The 20,166-nt window shown below is 45.5% G+C and overlaps 1 protein-coding gene across 6 annotated transcripts in view; it reads left to right on the top strand.

Annotated features, from left to right (window-relative positions):
• The window catches only part of acss3 (acyl-CoA synthetase short chain family member 3), a 32,074-nt gene extending 16,380 nt beyond the window's left edge, over positions 1 to 15,694 (top strand). For 5 of the 6 annotated variants that reach the window (XM_020509432.2, XM_031797525.1, XM_031797524.1 and 2 more), the window contains 7 exons: positions 7,862 to 7,957; positions 10,538 to 10,601; positions 12,413 to 12,494; positions 13,318 to 13,440; positions 14,378 to 14,477; positions 14,589 to 14,764; positions 15,146 to 15,694. In XM_020509432.2, the coding sequence (XP_020365021.2) occupies positions 7,862 to 7,957; positions 10,538 to 10,601; positions 12,413 to 12,494; positions 13,318 to 13,440; positions 14,378 to 14,477; positions 14,589 to 14,764; positions 15,146 to 15,229 (725 nt within the window). In that variant the 3' untranslated portion in view covers positions 15,230 to 15,694. The remainder of the gene's footprint in view (positions 1 to 7,861; positions 7,958 to 10,537; positions 10,602 to 12,412; positions 12,495 to 13,317; positions 13,441 to 14,377; positions 14,478 to 14,588; positions 14,765 to 15,145) is intronic. The other variant, XR_004204196.1, reaches the window with a different exon arrangement.
• The last annotated feature ends 4,472 nt before the right edge of the window (positions 15,695 to 20,166 follow it).

Raw genomic sequence — 20,166 nt, 5'->3', positions numbered from 1 at the left:
CACGACACGCCCTGTAATCTCTTTCCAATGTAATATTCAGCAAAGGAAAGCTGAAATCGATGGCATGAAAATCAGCAGGAATGGAGGCTCAGAGAGATAGAGATTTTAAAGGCGGGCGGGCGACGTGTGGTAATCTGAATTAGAAGTCAACGCAAAGAGAGGCTGTCTGACCCATAGAGATCCTATTATATTAAGATATAATTCTGTGGTCTGATCACTTTCAGACCACTGATCTAGAGTCAGTATTGAGGTGGTGGAAGATGATCTGAACGGAAGAGGCTGTCTGCCAGATCACTGATCTAGAATGAGAGTGAAATAGTATTCAAAGCGTTCATGCTCTGTAAAGGCCGCCTGCCTTCCATCTGAGAAAATGAAATGTTTCACAGCTTGAAAGCAGCAGTCCCTGGCCATTTCCTGGGCTTCTCTCTACCCTGGAGCAAACCTAGTGTAGTTATGTACCACTGCTGTGTGGCAAATTGTACATCACAGAGAGCCAGGAGCAGTGTCTCTGCCTCGCCTTGACCACCCAGGGAACTCCTCACATGTACTGTGGGCCCTGGGTTTCAAACAGTAGGAACTACTGTAGGAGGCCGTGTTGTTTGTTATGAACTGGCAGACAGAGTAGATATGAATAGAGAGGCTTCTGTACGGTCGTGGATATAAGTGTTCCTTTCCTCCTTCAGCCTTCAAAGAACTGTGAATGAGTTTTTACAAAGGGGCAGGTGTTTTGAGCAGCATTCTTTCTCGTCTGTCACTGCAGGAGTGTTGCGTCTACTGAACAGCGATAATAAGAGTGTGAGAATGTTCCTCTTAATTGTGTTTGATGAAAATGGCACGGCACATCAACAGCTCGCTTCAAACTCTTCTACTAAATGATGCCTCTGATTAGTCTCAGCTAAATGTGTCTAAGTTGTCAGTGATCTCAAATGAACTGCATATTTCAATTATGTAAACAAGCTTACAGGCAGAGTTTGACTGATTGACCAATTTGGCTTTGAATGCGAATTCGTTTTTTATTCGTTTTTTTCCCCAAAATCATTTTGCAGGGCCAGTGGCTAAGATGACTTTACTGATATAAAGTTGAAGTGATTTGTGCACTCGTTACTTTCATGTACACACAGACACAGACACACACGCTGTCAGCTGATTCGCTGATACATTTTGCGTTTCAATCATTCTCTCTCTCTCTCTCTCTCTCTCTCTCTCGCTCTCTTTCACTTTCCCCTCTCCCCCCTATCAAGAGTATTCACTCGGTCTCCATTTCTGTTACATCACAGACAGTCACATCTTTTAACTTCAGTCAGACCCCCACAGCAGTCTCTGAACCCCACCCCTTTATCCAGATCTGTCTGAATACTGGCTCATTTTCCCACAATCTATGCAGAAAGAAAACAGAGAAAATGGCTGCTATTTTGAAGCCTGATAATAATCTGTGTCGCTATTTTAAGACCCAAGTGCCTGGGGTTGGAGGGACGGCTGATGATGAAGGTTGCTGATGTCATCAGTGTTGCCGGGCAACCAGAATATTTCCAGTTGGCAGGGTTTGGCTCACCAGGGTGAAGTGGCTGATGGGAGGCAGCGACAAGAGACGCAGGGAGGGCAGGAGGCTGGGTCTCTGTCCCCCTCTGTCCAGCCCCTGTAGCCCAAGCTCCAGCCCCGGGACATGACACGCTAAAGGCTCTTTCCTTTAAAACTCTGTCTCAGTACGAAGGTTTATTGTAACATGGTGGTGAAATATGTCTATTCTCTGATAGGAAGAGACATTTGGGAATCATCACACAGAGATGAGGAACAGAAGCTGAACAATTAAGTACTAGACTGATATTACGCAAATGGGTGCATAATGAATTGCAATTAAATAAACCTTTGTGAGGTTGTAAATTAAAGTGCAATTAGAAACAGGATCCTACGTTTAGCAGCAAATGAGGTTTAGAAATAATGACTTTCCTTTACAAATACGGTGTTTGTTTCTTGATCTCATTCTGACTGTAGAGTTAGAGAGTTCATTCTTCTGGCCCTGTGCTCTGCACTAGAGAGTAGCCTGTCCTGTCTGGGTCAATGCCACCATGTGAAGAAGCTCTGTGTGTGTTCACACAGCCTCCTCTTAGCAGCCTCCTCACCAACATGAAAACCAGTAGCTTTGTGCTTGGCACTTGAGGCTCTAAAGTCCAACATGATTACGCCCCAGAGTCAGGAGGTTAAGAGGAAACCTTAACTACACAGCTCAACGCTTATTATGGATGGCAACGTAACTTCACTGCATTTCCAGTGGACGCAACCTCAAGTAACCACATGGGTATGGGACTTGAAGCTTGTTAACACGTTTCACCTCCCAACAGGGGCTAGGTTAGTTGTAGTATCTCCTCCCACGTTATGGTCATGCTAATTGGGTAACGTACAGCTATGGTGTGATGGACACGTACTTGGTCCCCTTATCTAAAGCTATAAGACTACATCCCATTATCAGATCATTCAAAAGATTGCAGCCAAATAAAAATACCTAATGTGTCCTTTGTTTACCCTACTACCCAGATACACATTACACACACCATCTATTTTCAGATGAAAGCCCTTCCTTTGGCCCACCTTGTTTTCTGTGCCCACCTGTGGATTTGCGTGGCGTGTCACACCTAGCGTGTCACTCATTACCATATGGCTCCCGTCCCACAGACTGGCTCATTAAGAGGTTCCTGGCTCGTGGTAGGCGAGGCCGCGAGCGTAATTACAGCCTGGCTCTCCTCCGGGACGTGTGTGTGTGTGTTAGCCTCTCATTAGAGGCTGCTAGTGTCATTGGCTCCTCAAGCAGAGTGGTTTTCTGTCGGGTGTAGCTAGCTCTGCCTTGTTTAAACTCCACAGGCCCGTAAAGCTGGTGTTTCTTATTAGAGGTCATTTGTAATGAGAAAATGTGTATGCATGAACATTCCACTGTGGGTTTGAGGGAGAGGAGTTTGAGATGTTATTAGAGCAGGTGTGATGGCAGTTTCCCTTTCTACTCCTCTACCTGTTCATCTGCGTACGTAGGTTTGTGCATGTCTGTCACATGCCTGTGTGATCCAGAACTGAGCAGCAGCTGTGACCTCCATGGAGGTTTTCTCCCTCCCTCCCTCCCAGGTACAGCTACTCCAACCAGAAGGGCTTATTAACCAGTAGCTCTGCCCCAGTCTGGCACCTCAGCTCACTGCTGGCTGGGAGGTTGTCAGACTGTCTGGACAGGACTCGATGGGCTCTTATTGAAGCTCTAAAACAGATATTCTAATGTTCTGTTAGAGTGGTAAGGCATGGACCTTTCCTCGGATCCTGTCTGGGACACACCTATCAAGCCAGGGCCTGAGAAAGTTACTCTACATTTAAGCAATAAGGCCTGAGGGGGTGTGGTATATGGCCAGTATACCATGGCTAAGGGCTGTTCTTAGGTGCCTGGATACAGCCCTTAGCCCTGGTATATTGGTCATATCCCACAAACCACTGAGGTGCCTGGATACAGCCATTAGCCCTGGTATATTGGTCATATCCCACAAACCACTGAGGTGCCTGGATACAGCCCTTAGCCCTGGTATATTGGTCATATCCCACAAACCACTGAGGTACCTGGATACAGCCATTAGCCCTGGTATATTGGTCATATCCCACAAACCACTGAGGTGCCTGGATACAGCCCTTAGCCCTGGTATATTGGTCATATCCAACAAACCACTGAGGTGCCTGGATACAGCCCTTAGTCCTGGTATATTGGTCATATCCAACAAACCAGTGAGGTGCCTGGATACAGCCATTAGCCCTGGTATATTGGTCATATCCAACAAACCAGTGAGGTGCCTGGATACAGCCCTTAGCCCTGGTATATTGGTCATATCCAACAAACAAATCAAATCAAATCAAATTTATTTATATAGCCCTTCGTACATCAGCTGATATCTCAAAGTGCTGTACAGAAACCCAGCCTAAAACCCCAAACAGCAAGCAATGCAGGTGTAGAAGCACTAGAGAACCACACGACTTTTACCAAGTTTGTATTTTTACAAACCACTGAGGTGCCTTATTGGTATTATGATATTTATTTTTTTCTCCCCAATTTTCGATCTTGTCTCATCGCTGCAACTCTCCAAAGGGCTCGAGGGAGTCGAAAGTGGAGTCATGCGTCCTCCGAAACATGATCCGCCTAACCGCTCTCCTTAACACCCACCCGCTTAACCCGGAAGCCAGCCACACCAATGTGTCGGAGAAAACACCGTTCAACCTGTTGTGGCACAGCCCGGGAATGTAACCTGGGTCTGTAGTAACGCTTTAGACCGCTGCGCCACTCGGGAGGCCCCAACTTTAGTTATTATAAACTGTTTACCAATGTAATTAGAACAGTAATCAAGTAATTGTGCATCATACATGACAATATACTCAAACTAACCGGGTTATAATATACTCTGATCCAAAATAGAATACATTAAATTACCAGTGTGTGTGTGTATGTGTGTGTATATACATGTGTGTGTATATACAGTACCAGTCAAATGTTTGGACACACCTACTCAATCCAGGGTTTTCTTTATACTGGTCTATTGGTTCAGACAGGTCAGTAAAGAGATGAGAGGTAGGACAGTGCTGCAGGAATGTTTGCTATCTCCTCTCTCTCTCTTAGCTCTGCCCCAGTAGGGGTCTGCTGACCTTGGGCCTGCCGTCTGATCACGGTCATCCTCTGACTTAGAGTTGCCCCAGCAACCGCACATCACCAGGACAACCCAAAGTTACCCCAGCAACTGCACATCGGGACAATCCAATTCCCCCTCACTCTCTCCACACACAGATGCAGGCCCAGACTCACAGAAACACATGTGCACACACACACACACACACACACACACACACACACAGTCTGCCCCCTGAGATCTGACACCTGACATGTGAGAAGGGTCAGATGTAGGACAGGAATGGCCAGATAATTGTCTGACTCAATAGTCTGTGTGTGTATGCTTGCTTCGGTGTGTTTGTGCTTCTGTGTGCATGCGTGCTATGTGGTTGTGTAAAAGTCGATGTGAGATTAGAGAGAAGAGCAAGTCAAGGTGGTTCTGGGAGTGGATTCATGAGTGTTTATATGTCAGAGATCCCAAAACAAAGATAAAGGGTTTGTGTGCCTCTGTGTCTGTACAGACAGACCAGTGATGACGCTTGGCTTTTAGACGGCACCCTGTAATGAAAGGGCACAATGCTACCTCCCCTCCTCTCCCCTTCTCTCCTCTCCCACCCACTGCATGGCCTCACAGTGTCCCTTAATTCATCACTCTCAAACAGCCTCTCACCACCACAGACCCAACAGACCCGTCTGTCTGGAGAAGATTGATTTGCTTGCGTACTGATATCTGACCACTGAGATAGAGGGAGAGAGAGATTGAGCGAGACCCTACCTCTTTCATCCCTCGTCCATGTCTAAACCTGTTTTCACACTGATTTCCTCTCAGTATCCCTCTCTCTGGTGGTCATCTGGAGCCTTGCTCAGTCGACTCTGCTTGTTTTCACTAGGCAATTTTTCCTGTCATTGGGAATATAATGATAACGTCCGGTTTTCTGCTTAGCGAAAGCCTTTCTGTTTAAGAACACTCAAAGTATGGAGAACTAAGCAGTGCAGTGGCATATTAATAGCCTTCCTTCCACTCGCTGGAATAAAAACAGCTCTGTTTTTCAAGGCTATTGCAGTATGCAGCATGTTAAATTATTGTCCATTGGTTAGAATGGAAATGTGCCTTCTGTCTTCTCAACACTCCCAGATACACACAGACTAGAGGTAGGACCCGGATCTGAACAAACCAAACCGCTCGGGTCCTAGGTCAGGTCTGGTTAATTCAAGTTCGGGCGGATCTGTGAAGACCTCTAACACAGACACGTTGAGAGGCATAAGGTTAGCAGCAGTGAGAGCAATTGTTTGGGGTTAAGTGCCTTGCTCAAGGGCACAATGACAGGCGATGTTACATGGGATCAGACAGAGTCCAGTAGCCTTCCAATTCAGTTCCATTCCCATTTTTGTGTTGCCCGGCACAGGGCTTGAACCAGCTGCTGGTCCGCCTCTCTCACCTCTGGGCTACTGCTGCCCCTTACACATCAGGAAGAACTCAGGACAAAATGAAAGTATTTGAAACAAAGATCGGTTAACAATCAATTAATAAAGTACTGTAGATCTATATTTTTCCCATGGAATTGGGTAGTGCTGCAGGTGGCCTTTAAAAAACCCAGAGATGTTCCAAGGTGTTTTATTCTCTGTGTTCTAGTATCCACTAACAGCCCAAATGTACCTGGTTATGTAAGCAGACCATTAGGCCCTGGGCATTGTTTTCCTTCTAAGTGTTTAATCGGCAAGCGCAATTATACTTGGCCATTATATTGGTTGTCACTGCTCATCTCTGTTCCGGCTTTAATTGCTGTCTGAAATCTATGCCGCAATTACAACGACTGCAGCTAACATCGTGAATTTAAACACAACGCTGCTGCCATAGCTCAGTGGGTTTATTGTGTAATCCTCACATGTTCCCATTTAGAGAGGGCTGTCACGGTCTACATGTGTTGCTAGAATCTACCGTTTCTGCACTGATCTATATGTGGGCTGAGCAGACACACACAGCTACTCTGCACAGGTTTATTGATCTCTATCCATATATATATATATAACAGAGCTGTAAACATAAGGCTGGCCTACTACACCATGTCATCTCCCTGCTTACACACTCGAGGAGGAAGCAGAACAGTGGCTGGTTTGTTGTCATTGGTCACTGAGGTGGCTGAGGCCACCGGCTGATAGGTCCTGAATTTTGACCAGGTATGTGAGACCGGGGCAGACATAGGTCAACCTTCTGTGTCTTCTATTGGGGGAGACCTCAGTGTTGGCCGTCAGTGTTGGCCGGAGGTAGAAGGGCTTTGAAGTCTACAGGGAGGGATTAACCTGCTGATGATTAATGAGCCCTGAGTGGTGCAGAACATCTCTAGTTCAGAGGGCACTGCCCTGGTGGCTAGAGGAGGATTCATTTCTCTCCCGCCATTGACCTGGGATGTTCTGCGACGTCTCCATCACAGTCAACCCCCCCCCCAAGCAAAGAATGCCTTATGATATGGATAGAAGCTTAGTCCAAAACGCTAGCTAAGAAAGTGAAGTAGGTTAGAGTGCTCTCACATTCAGATATCTCCATGACAACAGGATACAATGATGAGGATATAGCAAGAAAACTATTTGCGGTGGCGACAATTGGTTATATTCTCTTCTCCTATCCTCCACCAGAGCCTCCCCTGTGTGATATGTCACCTCTTTGATTGTTCTGCTGTATTTAGGTTGGAACCAGGGCTGTAGTGTTGATGTGTGGGCACGTGACTGGAGACAGAATAGACAGAGATATCTCAGTATAAAGTGGAGCAGCTGTGTGGAGTGGAGGTTGGTTGTGTGACTCAGAGAGCCCATAGGAACTGTCATAGTTCTGGTATTGTAGGTTAACTCTGCTCACAGAAAGAACATAGGGCTCAACCACAGCTTTGATGACATGCCTGACAATCACAAACAATTTTATTTCTAGTCATGCATGAAACTGACTTTTGTTCGACTCAAAAGTGTGAATAATTTGTTCCCTTTTACACATTCTGTAAAACTTTTTATGGTTGTGGGGGAAAAAGTTGAAATTCTGACGTTACATTGATCTTTGAGGACAACGCGTATGCATGCGTGCCTATGTTTCTATGTGTGTGTGTGTGTACGCACGTGTGAATGTGTGTTTATAAAGTGCATGTGTGTTGCAGAAATAAGTTGCATGAGTTGTGGCAGTAAAAGTGTAAAGTCTTAATGATCTCACCCTGTATGCCCTCTGCCCTCTTTCTCCCTCTCTCCTTTCATCAGAGAGTGGCTCAGCCATCACGTCCTCCTGTATTGGCCTGGGAAACTCTTTGTCTCCCCCTGCTGGTCAGGCTGGCAAACCCGTTCCAGGATACAATGGTGAGAACTAACCTGTCTCTTTTCATGAGAGCAGAACTATCCAGGGGTGTCATGCACCCCAGAAGTCTGAGGAGGCACAAAGTACGTGAGGATGGCTGGGGGGCTAGGACCCCTATCTGGATGTTGGAGAATGTAGCATTTTTCTAACACCTGAAACAGCTTTTTTTCTGCAATCTAGCCATAATCGTTATGCTTAATTTTATGTAAAGTGTTTATTTTTCTGCATTTCTAAGCAGAAAAACCTCTTGAGCTGTCTGTATCCTGGTGGTTATTTTTTTAAAGAAACTAAATATGCTTGTCTGCATCTCTGCTAAAATTTGGGTGAAAAGATTGAAAGGAATGTGAATCTTATTCAGTAAATTAATAATTGCTTGCTTTTCTAAAGTCTACCAACCTTGCCAGTAGACATGCAGCTAAGGTACACTATATATACAAAAGTATGCGTTCACCCCTTCAAATTAGTGGATTCTGCTTATTTCAGCCACACTCGTTGCTGCTAGGTGTATAAAATCGAGCACACAGGCATGCAATCTCCACAGACAAACATTGGCAGTAGAATGGCCTTACCTGTGCCATTTTGTTTCTCACCAATTTTGTGATATCCAATTGCGATCCAATTACGATCTTGTCTTATCGCTGCAACTCCCCAACGGGCTAAGGAGAGGCGAAGGTCGAGTAATGCGTTCTCCGAAACATGACCCGCCAAACTGCGTTTCTTAACACCCGCCCGCTTAACCCGGAAGCCAGCCGCACCAATGTGTCGGAGGAAACACCGTTCAACTGGCGACTGAAGTCAGCCTGCAGGCGCCCGGCCCGCCCTCAAGAAGTCACTAGAGTGCAATGAGCCAAGTAAAGACCCCCGGTGAAACCCTCCCCTAACCCAGACAACACTGGGCCAATTGTGCGCCACCCTATGGGACTCCCAATAACGGCCGGTTGTGACACAGCCTTGTGTCGAACCCGGGTCTGTAGTGATGCCTCAAGCACTGCAATGCAGTGTCTTAGACCGCTGCACCACTCGGGAGGCCTGAGCTCAGTGACTTTCAACGTGGCACCGTCATAGGATGCCACCTTTCCAACAAGTCAGTTCGTCCAGTTTCTGCCCTGCTAGAGCTGGCCCGGTCAACTGTAAGTTCTGTTATTGTTAAGTGGAAACGTCTAGGAGCAACAATGTCTCAGCCCTGAAGTAGTAGGCCACACAAGCTGACAGAACGGGACCGCCAAGTGCTGAGGCACGTAGCGCATAAGAATCGTCGATCCTCTCTTGCAACACTCACAACCGAGTTCCAACCTGCCCCTGGAAGCAACGTCAGCACAATAACTGTTTTTTGGGGGCTTCATGAAATGGGTTTCCATGGCCGAACAGCCGCACACAACCCTAAAATCACCATGCGCAATGCCAAGCGTCGGGCTGGAGTTGTGTAAAGTCATTGGACTCTGGAGCAGTGGAAACGCGTTCTCTGGAGTTATGAATCATGCTTGGCGGATGCCAGGAGAAATCTACCTGCCCGAATGCATAGTGCAAACTGTAAAGTTTGGTGGGGAAGGAATAATGGTCTGGGGCAGTTTTTCATGGTTCGGGCTAGGCCCCTTAGTTCCAGTGAAGGGAAATCTTAATGCTGTAGCATACAATGACATTCTAGACAATTCTGTGCTTCCAACGTTATAGCAAGAGTTTGGCGAAGGCCCTCTCCTGTTTCAGCATGACAATGCCCCCGTGCACAAAGCAAGGTCCATACAGAAATGGTTTGTTGAGATTGGTGTGGAAGAACTTGACTGGCCTGCACAGAGCCCTGACCTCAACCCCATCAAACACCTTTGAGATGAATTGGAATGCTGACTGCGAGCCAGGCCTAATCGCCCGACCTCACTAATGCTCTTGTGGCTGAATTGAAGCAAGTTCCCGCAGCAATGTTCCAACATCTAGTGGAAAGCCTTCCCAGAAGAGTGGAGGCTGTTATAGCATATTAATGCCCATGATTTTGGAATGAGATGTTCAATGAGCAGATGCCCACATACTTGGTCATGTAGTGTTGATAGACAAACTAGCTAACTTGATTGATATCCTGAAATGGCTTCTTAGGTTCCAAATCTCCCAACGAGCTACTATATAGGTTAGCCAAAGCCAAAGCCAACGCCAACTTCATAACATTTCTAGGTGGCTAGTAGTATTCCAGAGAAACAACAAAACTTTTACAAAAACAAAATATGTATTTTTTTTAAACAGGACAAATATGAGGGGGCACGTGCCGCCCATGGGCATGACTGGAACTCTGGAACTATCCCAAATGTTCTGAAATGTCTCAGTCAATTTACCTGACCAGTATTCAGAGAGAGACGCTGCTTTTCAGGCTCTGTAACTGTAATCAGCAAAAAGGTATTAATGTCACACTGTAATTGTTTTAATATGGGCTGAGAGGTGAGAGGAGTCCAGGGATATTGGCTTGGGAAAAGAAAAAACACACACCATCAATACAAAGGTTGAACTTCAGAGCAACCCACATTTTGACATCCCACATCGCCCACTGCTGAAATATAAGTCTTATAAATCTGATTTCTATGCACCTCTCCCTTCTCTAGTCACAGTGATCGACGATGATATGCAGGAGGTGACGCCAAGGACCCTGGGAAATATTGTGGTGAGGTAAGCCAGCCGCATGGTCATGGCCACACCTCTGTGAGCAGCTAAGTCATTCTGTTATACTGCCTCTGTCACCTGGAATAGCAAACCTTTCTGTCTCTGCATCAGGGAGGATGAACACACAGGGAGATAGACACACACACACACACACACACACACACACACACAGTCACTTTTAGAAACTCAAGCACAGTAAAATAAGTCCTGTTTTCTATTTGTTCAAATAGGAGCGTGGAATTGTTTTATGGAAATAATTGACTTTGAAACGACCAGACAAAACATTTCCCCATCACCCAGGGCTACATGCAGCACCACCTTCTCCATACAGACAGGTCTCCACTGGCTTCCACAGAAGGAGCTGAGAGAGAACGAGAGAGAATGTGTGTGTTGGGAGCTGATTGTGTGAGCCGGGCCATGGCGAGGGCACATCAGTCCTTCCTCCCCATTGTGCTCTTATCTGTGAGCCTGTTACCTGGAAATCACTCCCATCTTCCATTTGCCACCTCATTGTTATTGCTGCCACTGTCTCTCTACCAACAAGGTGGATTACAATGGATTCAGCCCAAGCTGCTATGGAGCTTTTCATCAGAGAACTAATAGCCACAACTCTTAAAACCAACCCTTTTCTCTGTTTAAGAACTAATACCTTTAGCTCTGAGGTGAATTGATAATGGAGAATCTCTCTTCCAGAGTCAAGATGGGAGCATCAAAAGTATTTTCTTATAGTGCATTGTGTAAATAAACCTTAGGCATTGTTATTGCCTTTGGGTGGTGAGGATCTCATGCGCTAAGAAAACGCATTAGTGCCCTAATTGAATTTGGTTTGTTTTGTTGCTTCAAAGGCTGTTTTGTGTCTGAGTGTGGAAGTGCATTCAAAAAAGGGTGACAGCCTCATTAGGATATAAATGCAGGCGGTTGAACCATGGAACATTATTAGGTCTTGGTTTGTTCATTTCCTCTCCGGGCTAGAGCAATACCAGGGGTGCCCTAGATCTGGCTGCAGTCAAAGACAGACAGGGAAAGCTTCTATACTCTCACCAACAGTACAGACTTTAAAAATATATATATTCCAATTTTGTTCAAAGGTCATTTGTTCTTGATGCAACTACAATACACAAACATGCTGCTTTGTAAATGGGTGTGATATGGACAGGGCTTGAACTTGGATGACCCTCTCAAGAACATTTGGGGGTGATTGAGAGTGACCCTGGGTAAACAAAGGTTCAGATACTCAGTCACCCTATACCTGTGTGTGTGTTCACACGGAGGGTCAGGTCAGGCCCAGCAGACACTGGGCTCCATGTCTGAACCCACTAAAGGTGCAGTGTAATGGTATCCACTACCTCAGCCCCCCAACTCTTTTATAAACCTTATAGACTGACAGGCTTATCTTTCTAATTTAGACACTTGCTAAACCCAAAGTATTATACATACGGGTTTAGAAATCCTAGAGTATCTTATCTCCCCATAGAAAAACAGTGTCTCAGACATCTTGAAGCCAGTGGGTGGGGGTTTATTGTGATCATGGCTTCATGGGTAAAAGAAGACAACCCTAGACCTCCTCTGATTATTACAATTATAAAGGAACTGTTTTGTCGCATTTGTTATTAGCTAAAGTTGTTGTTGGATGTTATTTGTAGCATCACAAAGTATGGGGATCAGTGCCACTGTAATAGTCCTCACCGTGACTGGCATGGGGATCCAGCTGTCCCACGGTGTCACCTCAGTCACTGCTACCGTCTGTTGCATGTCAGACACTAGTCTCTCTCTCTCTCTCATCCATACACACACCCTCTGTCTCTCCTCTCCTCCAGGCTGCCACTACCACCAGGAGCAGCTTTATCTCTGTGGCAGAACCAGGAGCTTTTCAAGGAGCTCTACTTCACCAAGTTCCCTGTAGGTTATCTCACCTTTAGGCTTTATTAATGTCTTAGCATCAGATAATAATTCACCACGTTACTGTGTGTGTGTGTGTGTTCACTTCTTTGGATTTGTCACATACTTACCAATATGCATAATGACTTTGGATTCTAGATTTAAACTTTAATAACCATGTAAATTATGGGACAGGCTGGATGAATTTTGTGCTGGCCAGTGATGCCATCTAGTGGTTGAAATGTACTGTATGATTATACACTGTGTGCACAAAACATTCGGAACACCTGCTCTTTCCATGACATAGACTGACCAGGTGAATCCAGGTGAAAGCTATGATCCCTTATTGATGTCACTTCAATCACTGTAGATGAAGGGGAGCACACAGGTTAAATAATATTTTTTACGCCTTGAGACAATTGAGACATGGACTGTGTATGTGTACCATTCAGAGGGTGAATGGGCAAGACAAAAGATTTAAGTGCCTTTAAACGGGGTATGGTAGTAGGTGCCGGGCACACCGGTTTGAGCGTGTCAAGAACTGCAACGCTGCTGGATTTTTCACGCTCAACAGTTTCTCGTTTGTATCAAGAATGGTCCAGCACCCAAAGGACATCCAGCCAACTTGACACAACAGTCAACATGGGCCAGCATCTCTGTGGAACGCTTTTGACACCTTGTAGAATCCATGGCCCGATGAATTTAGGCTGTTCTCAATATTAGGAAGGTGTTCCCAATGTTTTGTATACTCAGTGTAGATAACAGAACAAAAACACCCAAAGGTGATCTACACTAGAGTGGTGATTTTATCTGAACGTCAGTCATTACCTGCTGTTTACCTTAGGGTTTCTATGACACCATGGACGCAGGCTACGTGGATGAGGAGGGTTTCCTGTACATCATGTCTCGCTCTGATGATGTCATCAACGTGGCGGGCCACAGGCTGTCGGCAGGGGCACTGGAAGAGGTAGGAGCGGAGAGAATAATAGGTCCAGGTTGCATGGATATGAATCTACCTGTTAACAGGTTATTCCCTTGTGATTTGGCATCTGTGTCAGCCACATGGTGGAGACGCATAGTTAATGACTGGAGTAGAAATGTCATTAGGAAAAAAGGTTTCTCCATGTAACCTGACCAGAAATGTAACATCTCTGAGTGTTACAATCCCTAAACATGGATTTTCAGTCTGACCAAAGTCACCCTAAAAAAGACTACAGGCCAGAATGTTGAATGAAATGCTATTTGCAGTTACATTACAGGTTGTACATGCTGTTGGTCCTGTTGGAGGTGGAGATGGGGTATCCACCGGAAAGTGTTGTTTAACCGGCGCCTTTAGGGTCTGTAGATTGAAAATACAATCTCATTTCCTCACAATCAGCTGAAAGTGTTTGCCGTTTGGTCTGTGGTTCAGTTAGGCTCTGCCATATTGTGCAAGTGTTTGTCACGTGCAAATTGCATCAGTATTGAATAACAAAAAGCAGAAGTACAAACCGATATACAGACCACTGTACTAGCAAAGGTTGGGTTGATAACACTTCCCTGTCACAGGAGGTTGGTGGCACCTTAATTGGGGAGGATGGGCTTGAGGTAATGACTGGAGCGGAATCAGTGGAATGGTATCAAATACAACATACATGGTTTCCATGGGTTTGATGCCATTCCATTCACTCCGTTCCAGCCATTATTGTGATCCGGCCTTCCCTCAGCAGCATCCACTGTTCCCTGTGGATATGTTGTATCAGATTACCCCCGACATAGGGACAAAACCGGGGGACAACAGGTAAAATAAGTTACAATGAAGTTTGTTAAACATTATGACTTGTAATGGGACTGTTCAGGAATGCTGAGCCTTCCAGTGTGTAAGTATTTCACTCTCAGATTCTAAGAGGCTTTGTGTGTTCCAGTCTGTCCTGCTACACCCCGGGGTGGTGGACTGTGCTGTGGTGGGTCTGGAGGACTCCCTGAAGGGCCACGTCCCCCTGGCTCTGTGTGTTCTCAGAAACGGTAAGAGATACAGGACAAATGTCCATTTAATAGAGCAATTTGGGGATCCAACATTACTGTGACTGTGGGGTTATAGAAATTCAAACACCTGTGTATGTGGGTCTGTCTCAGACCTAAAGAAGAGCCAGGGAGACGTGGTGAAGGAGATTGTGAGCCTGGTCAGAGAGACCATCGGGCCCGTGGCTGCTTTCAGGAAGGTGCTGATTGTCAGAGGTCTCCCAAAGACCCGCTCTGGGAAGATCCCCCGCTCCTCCCTGGCTAACCTGGTCAACGGGAAGCCATACACGGTAACTCACCACACATTCACCCACCATGTCAATACTACATGGATTGAAGCCAACAACAATGTTTTTGTAGCATATTAGAATCTGAGGTATTCAGGCACACTGTGAGGAATGTCTCTATATTAATAATATTTTGTTTGGTTCTGGAAGACAGAGAGGCAATTATTCACCAATAATAGCACTGGATTATTATTCCTGTACAGCTGCCAATTATCTGGCGAGTCGGTGTTGGATCAATTTAATTCATACCGACAAATTGAATAAAAGTTTGAGGATTATATGAAAGATGAAATTCACTCACAATGTAATAAGATTTACACAGAATTGGAAAGAAAATATTGCTACTACTACTAGTAGTACGGAAGACTGTGTCTGTCTCCACAGATATCCCCTACCATTGAGGACCCAGATGTGTACAAGGACATTGAGAAGATGGTGAAACAGGAGCTGAGACCCGCTGGACAGTGACTCTCTAACCCTCTACCTATGCTGCAGACATTGCAGAGTCTACCATGAAGGGTGGACTAGAACTGTTCTTGTGACTAGACAGAAAACAGCCAGGTTGCAAGAGCTGTATGTACTTTAGCCTACTCCTCTGACTTTTGTTGGCGTGACAACGAACATGGCACAACAAGAGTTGACTATAGCACAAGCAGATTTGCAAACCGGTCACAGTGTATCTTCACTATTCCACTGAAGACACTCCCAATTGTAAACTTAACAGTTGCACTGTCTAACATTACCCAAAGGGAACAGTCATTCTGAGAGATGGGTGTCACTACCTCTGTGTGGGGGTGACATTGAATAGCCAGGGCAAGAAATGACATGAAATAACTTGATGGTAGACCTTGAACAGTGGTTAACAATATTGTGAAAATGTGAAGTATATTTACCACTGTGCAATAAAATGTGAAAAAACTTGGTATAGCTACAGAACACGTTCAATTCTCTGAGTAAGGCCTAGATTCAATCAGATCGAGTGTTAACCGGCGAGAGCCGACACCCGCATAACTGTTTTGGCGGTGTCGGAGGTGGAACTGCGTTGGAGCTGTCAAAATTGGTGAGAAGCTGCTCTTGATCGTTGTCACAAACCACACCCATCCCACTGGTGTTAGAAGTTCAGAAGGAGAAAGTAGGCTATATAGAAATACGGACACTCAAATTGAAAATCCTTCAAATGAAATAAGGAGGATTTCTATCAGACTAATCAAGGTGTAGATGCCATCTCACATTCCAGTGTTCCAACTTGTAAACAAGGCTGCATGATGTTTCTCTTAATGCGACTTCGTGCAGACAATGGCAATGTCCACCTTAGGTATAACGCCAGGAGCTGCTTGTGCATTTAACAGCTCTAACTCAGTTTCACCTCCGACTCCACCAAAACAACCGCTATGCAGTTTAAAGCCTGTTTGTCATATCCTCATGGTGTTACCAGTAATGGGTACCAATATCAAAGATAGGCAGAAACTGCCTCTCCAATAGAAATCCCAGATCACACTTTGTAGCCGATCTCATCTGGTCTAATGGCCGTGTCGCGCCGAACTGCGCATGTGCAGGAGTTAAATCAAAGGCAGTAGAGATCTTCAAGAAATGGGCCTGGGGCTTTCCCACCTGGACCTGAGATGCATAAATAATACAATTATAGAGACCGTTACAAACAGACCCAAGGACAACTAGATCCGTTGCAAATAGACCTGGTCGGATCCAGACCCGATCCGAGTGAGGGAAGACGCAAGTCATTTACAAGTGTGAGAGGACGGAGAGAGAGAGGTGCTGCTCTAGCATGCAGGGGAAAGGCTGTAATGTGAATGAGTGGCACTGGGAGGAGGGAGAGAGAGGTGCTGATCTAGCATGCGGGGGAAAGGCTGTAATGTGAGTGGGTGACACTGGGAGGAGGGAGAGAGAGAGGTGCTGCTCTAGCATGCGGGGGAAAAGCTGTAATGTGAGTGAGTGACACTGGGAGGAGGGAGAGAGAGGTGCTGCTCTAGCATGTGGGGGAAAGGCTGTAATGTGAGTGAGTGACACTGGGAGGAGCGAGGGAGAGAGGTGCTGCTCTACCATGCGGGGGAAAGGCTGTAATGTGAGCGAGTGACACTGGGAGGAGGGAGAGAGAGACTATACAAATTGATGGAAGGTGGTGTTGGGGGAAAAACATACAACATTATAAAATCCATGTACACAAACGACAAGTGTGGTTAAAATAGACATAAAACACATTTCTTCCCACAGGGCTGTGGGATGAGACAGGGATGCAGCTTAAACCCCACCCTCTTCAACATATATATCAACGAATTGGGGAGGGCACTAGAAAAGTCTGCAGAACCCGGCCTCACCCTACTAGAATCTGAAGTCAAATGTATATTGTTTGCTGATGATCTGGTGCTTCTGTCACCAACCAAGGAGAGCCTACAGCAGCACCTAGATCTTCTGCACAGATTCTGCCAGACCTGGGCCCTGACAGCAAATCTCAATAAGACCAAAATAATGGTGTTCCAAAAAAGGTCCAGTCGCCAGGACCAAAAATACAAATTCCATCTAGACACTGTTGTCCTAGAACACACAAAAAAACTATACATACCTTGGGCCCAAACATCAGCGCCACAGGTAACTTTCATAAAGCTGTGAATGATCTGAGAGACAAGTCAAGAAGGGCATTCTATGCCATCAAAAGGAACATAACATTTGACATACCATTTAGGATCTGGCAAAATACTTGAATCAATTATAGAACCCATTGCCCTTTATGGTTGTGAGGTCTGGGGTCCGTTCACCAACCAAGAATTCACAAAATGGGACAAACACCAAATTGAGACAGCATGCAGAATTCTGCAAAAATAGTCTCTGTGTTCAAACACCAAAGAGCAGAGCAGAATGCCAAAACCAGCTAATTAAATTCTACAACCAGCTAAAAGGAAGCGATTCCCAAAACTTCCATAACAAAGCCCTCACCTACAGAGAGATGAACCTGGAGAAGAGTCCCCTAAGCAAGCTGGTCCTGGAGCTCTGTTCACAAACACAAACAGACCCCACAGAGCCCCAGGACAGCAACACAATTAAACCCAACCAAATCATGAGAAAACAAAAAGATAATTAATTGACACATTGGAAAGAATTAACAAAAAAACAGAGCGAACTAGAATGCTATTAGGCCCCAAACAGAGAGTACACCGTGTCAGAATACCTGACCACTGTGACTGACCCAAACTTAAGGAAAGCTTTGACTATGTACAGACTCAGTGAGCAGCCTTGCTATTGAGAAAGGCCGCTGTAGGCAGAACTGGCTCTCAATAGAAGACAAAATGAGATGGAAACTGAGCTGCACTTCCTAACCTCCTGCCAAATGTATGACCATATTAGAGACACATATTTCTCTCAGATTACACAGATCCACAAAGAATTAGAAAACAAACCCGATGTTGATTAAACTCCCATATCTACTGGGTGAAATACCACAGTGTGCCATCACAGCAGCAAGATTTGGGACCTGTTGCCACAGGAAAAGGTCAACCAGTGAAGAACAAACACCACTTTAAATACAACCCATATTTAAGTTGATTTATTTTCCCTTTTGTACATTAACCATTTGCAACATTGTTACAACACGGTATATATACATAATGACATTTGTAATGTCTTTATTCTTTTGAAACTGTGTAATGTTTTCTGTTCATTTTTATTGTTTATTTCACTTTTGTATATTATCTACTTCACCTGCTTTGTCAATGTTAACATATGTTTCCCATGCCAATAAAGCCCATTGAATTGAATTGACTAGAGACAGCGACCAACCAACCCGCTCTATAATAGGCTAATAGCTGCCAGTGTGGTGGCTTGGTCTGAGTACTCAGATTGCCAAGCTAGTGGCCCAGTGTGAGGTCTGTACAAAATGTCAACCTTGTCATCCGGAGCCAATGATGGCAACTGAGCTGCCAAAACGGCCATGGCAAAAGGTAGGGGCAGATATGTTCTATTGGAAAAATGACACTTATCTGCTAGTGGTAGATTACTACTCAAGATACATTGAAATAGCAAAGACACCCATAACCACATCAGCTGGTGTTATCAATGGATTAAAGTCAATTTTTTCCAGGCAAGGGGTCGCTGAAGTCCTGGTTACAGATAACGCTCCCCAGTTCTCTGCGAGCTCTTTTTCTGCAGAATATGACTTCATACATGTGACCAGTAGCCCCTACCATGCACAGAGTAATGGTGAGGCAGAGAGAGCTGTGAAAACAGTCAAGGGACTGCTGAAAAAGAACAAGGATCCATACAGGGCTCTGTTAGCTTACAGAGTTACACCACTGCATCATGGGCCGTCGCCTGCCGAGCTCCTGATGGGCAGGAGGCTGCGTTCCCCATTGCCTGTCTTGCCTGCTCAGCTTAAACCCCGATGGCCTAACAGAAAGGCCTTCGCTGAAAGGGACAAACGTCTGAAACAAACGGAGACACCGTGCTAAGGAGAGGCCAGAGCTGACCGAAGGTTGTGGATTACAAACTCAAAGACACCAGCAATAGTGCTGAGGAAAGCGAATGCCCCACGCTCCTATGTGGTGGACACAGGCTCAGAAGAGGTACGAAGGAACAAAACACACCTCAGAGCTCTTCCAGATCTACCAGCCACACAGACCGAGGCCACAGAAAATGCACAAAAAGAGGGTGAAGGAGAGAGAATGCTCACAGAGCCGCAAGCGCGCCCAAAAAGGGATGTGAAGCCACCCGAGTGGCTGAAAGACTATGTTACGTGAAGAGAAAACATACTGCTGGGGAACATACCCAGCAAAAAGAGACTGTACCTAAGTTAATGTTCATACTGTGTGATTTAATGCTTTCATACTGTTTCAGGATGGGAAGTAGCATGTTAGAGAATATTACTGGTTTACAAATTGCATTTCAGTTATGCTTCAGTGGTTATGCATGTTGAGTTCTTGTTCATGGGAGAGGGGAAGATGTAGTAGGATGTCCCTTGGGGGCATCCGTACCTATGTAGGACATGCAAGGGTTAGGTTAATAAACAGGCTGGAGCTAGAACCTCTTGGTCGTGCGTCTTTATTTTAGATCATACTACACTCTCCTGCAGCAGTCGTGTTCGGATCTGTTATACAGTTTCTTGCTCTCTCTCCTGCAGCAGTCGTGTTCGGATCTGTTATACAGTTTCTTGCTCTCCCTACTGCAGCAGTCGTGTTCGGATCTGTACAGGCCCTTCTGGACAAGTCAGGTAAAATTACACATACCCAAGACAATCATATCAGATCCGACCCAGACACGTGACATTATTTCGAATTCTGGATCCGGACACTCTCAGGTCCCGGATCGGGTCTCGGTACTGTGATTCGGGTACGGGTGGATCCGTGGACCTCTAAAAGGCAGTCCTCCCGATTTAAAGTTGTTTTAGATGAAAATTAAAT

Source organism: Oncorhynchus kisutch, linkage group LG19 (genome assembly GCF_002021735.2).
Source record: "Oncorhynchus kisutch isolate 150728-3 linkage group LG19, Okis_V2, whole genome shotgun sequence".
Taxonomy (NCBI): domain Eukaryota; kingdom Metazoa; phylum Chordata; class Actinopteri; order Salmoniformes; family Salmonidae; genus Oncorhynchus; species Oncorhynchus kisutch.
This window is presented reverse-complemented; position numbering and strand designations above follow the sequence as displayed.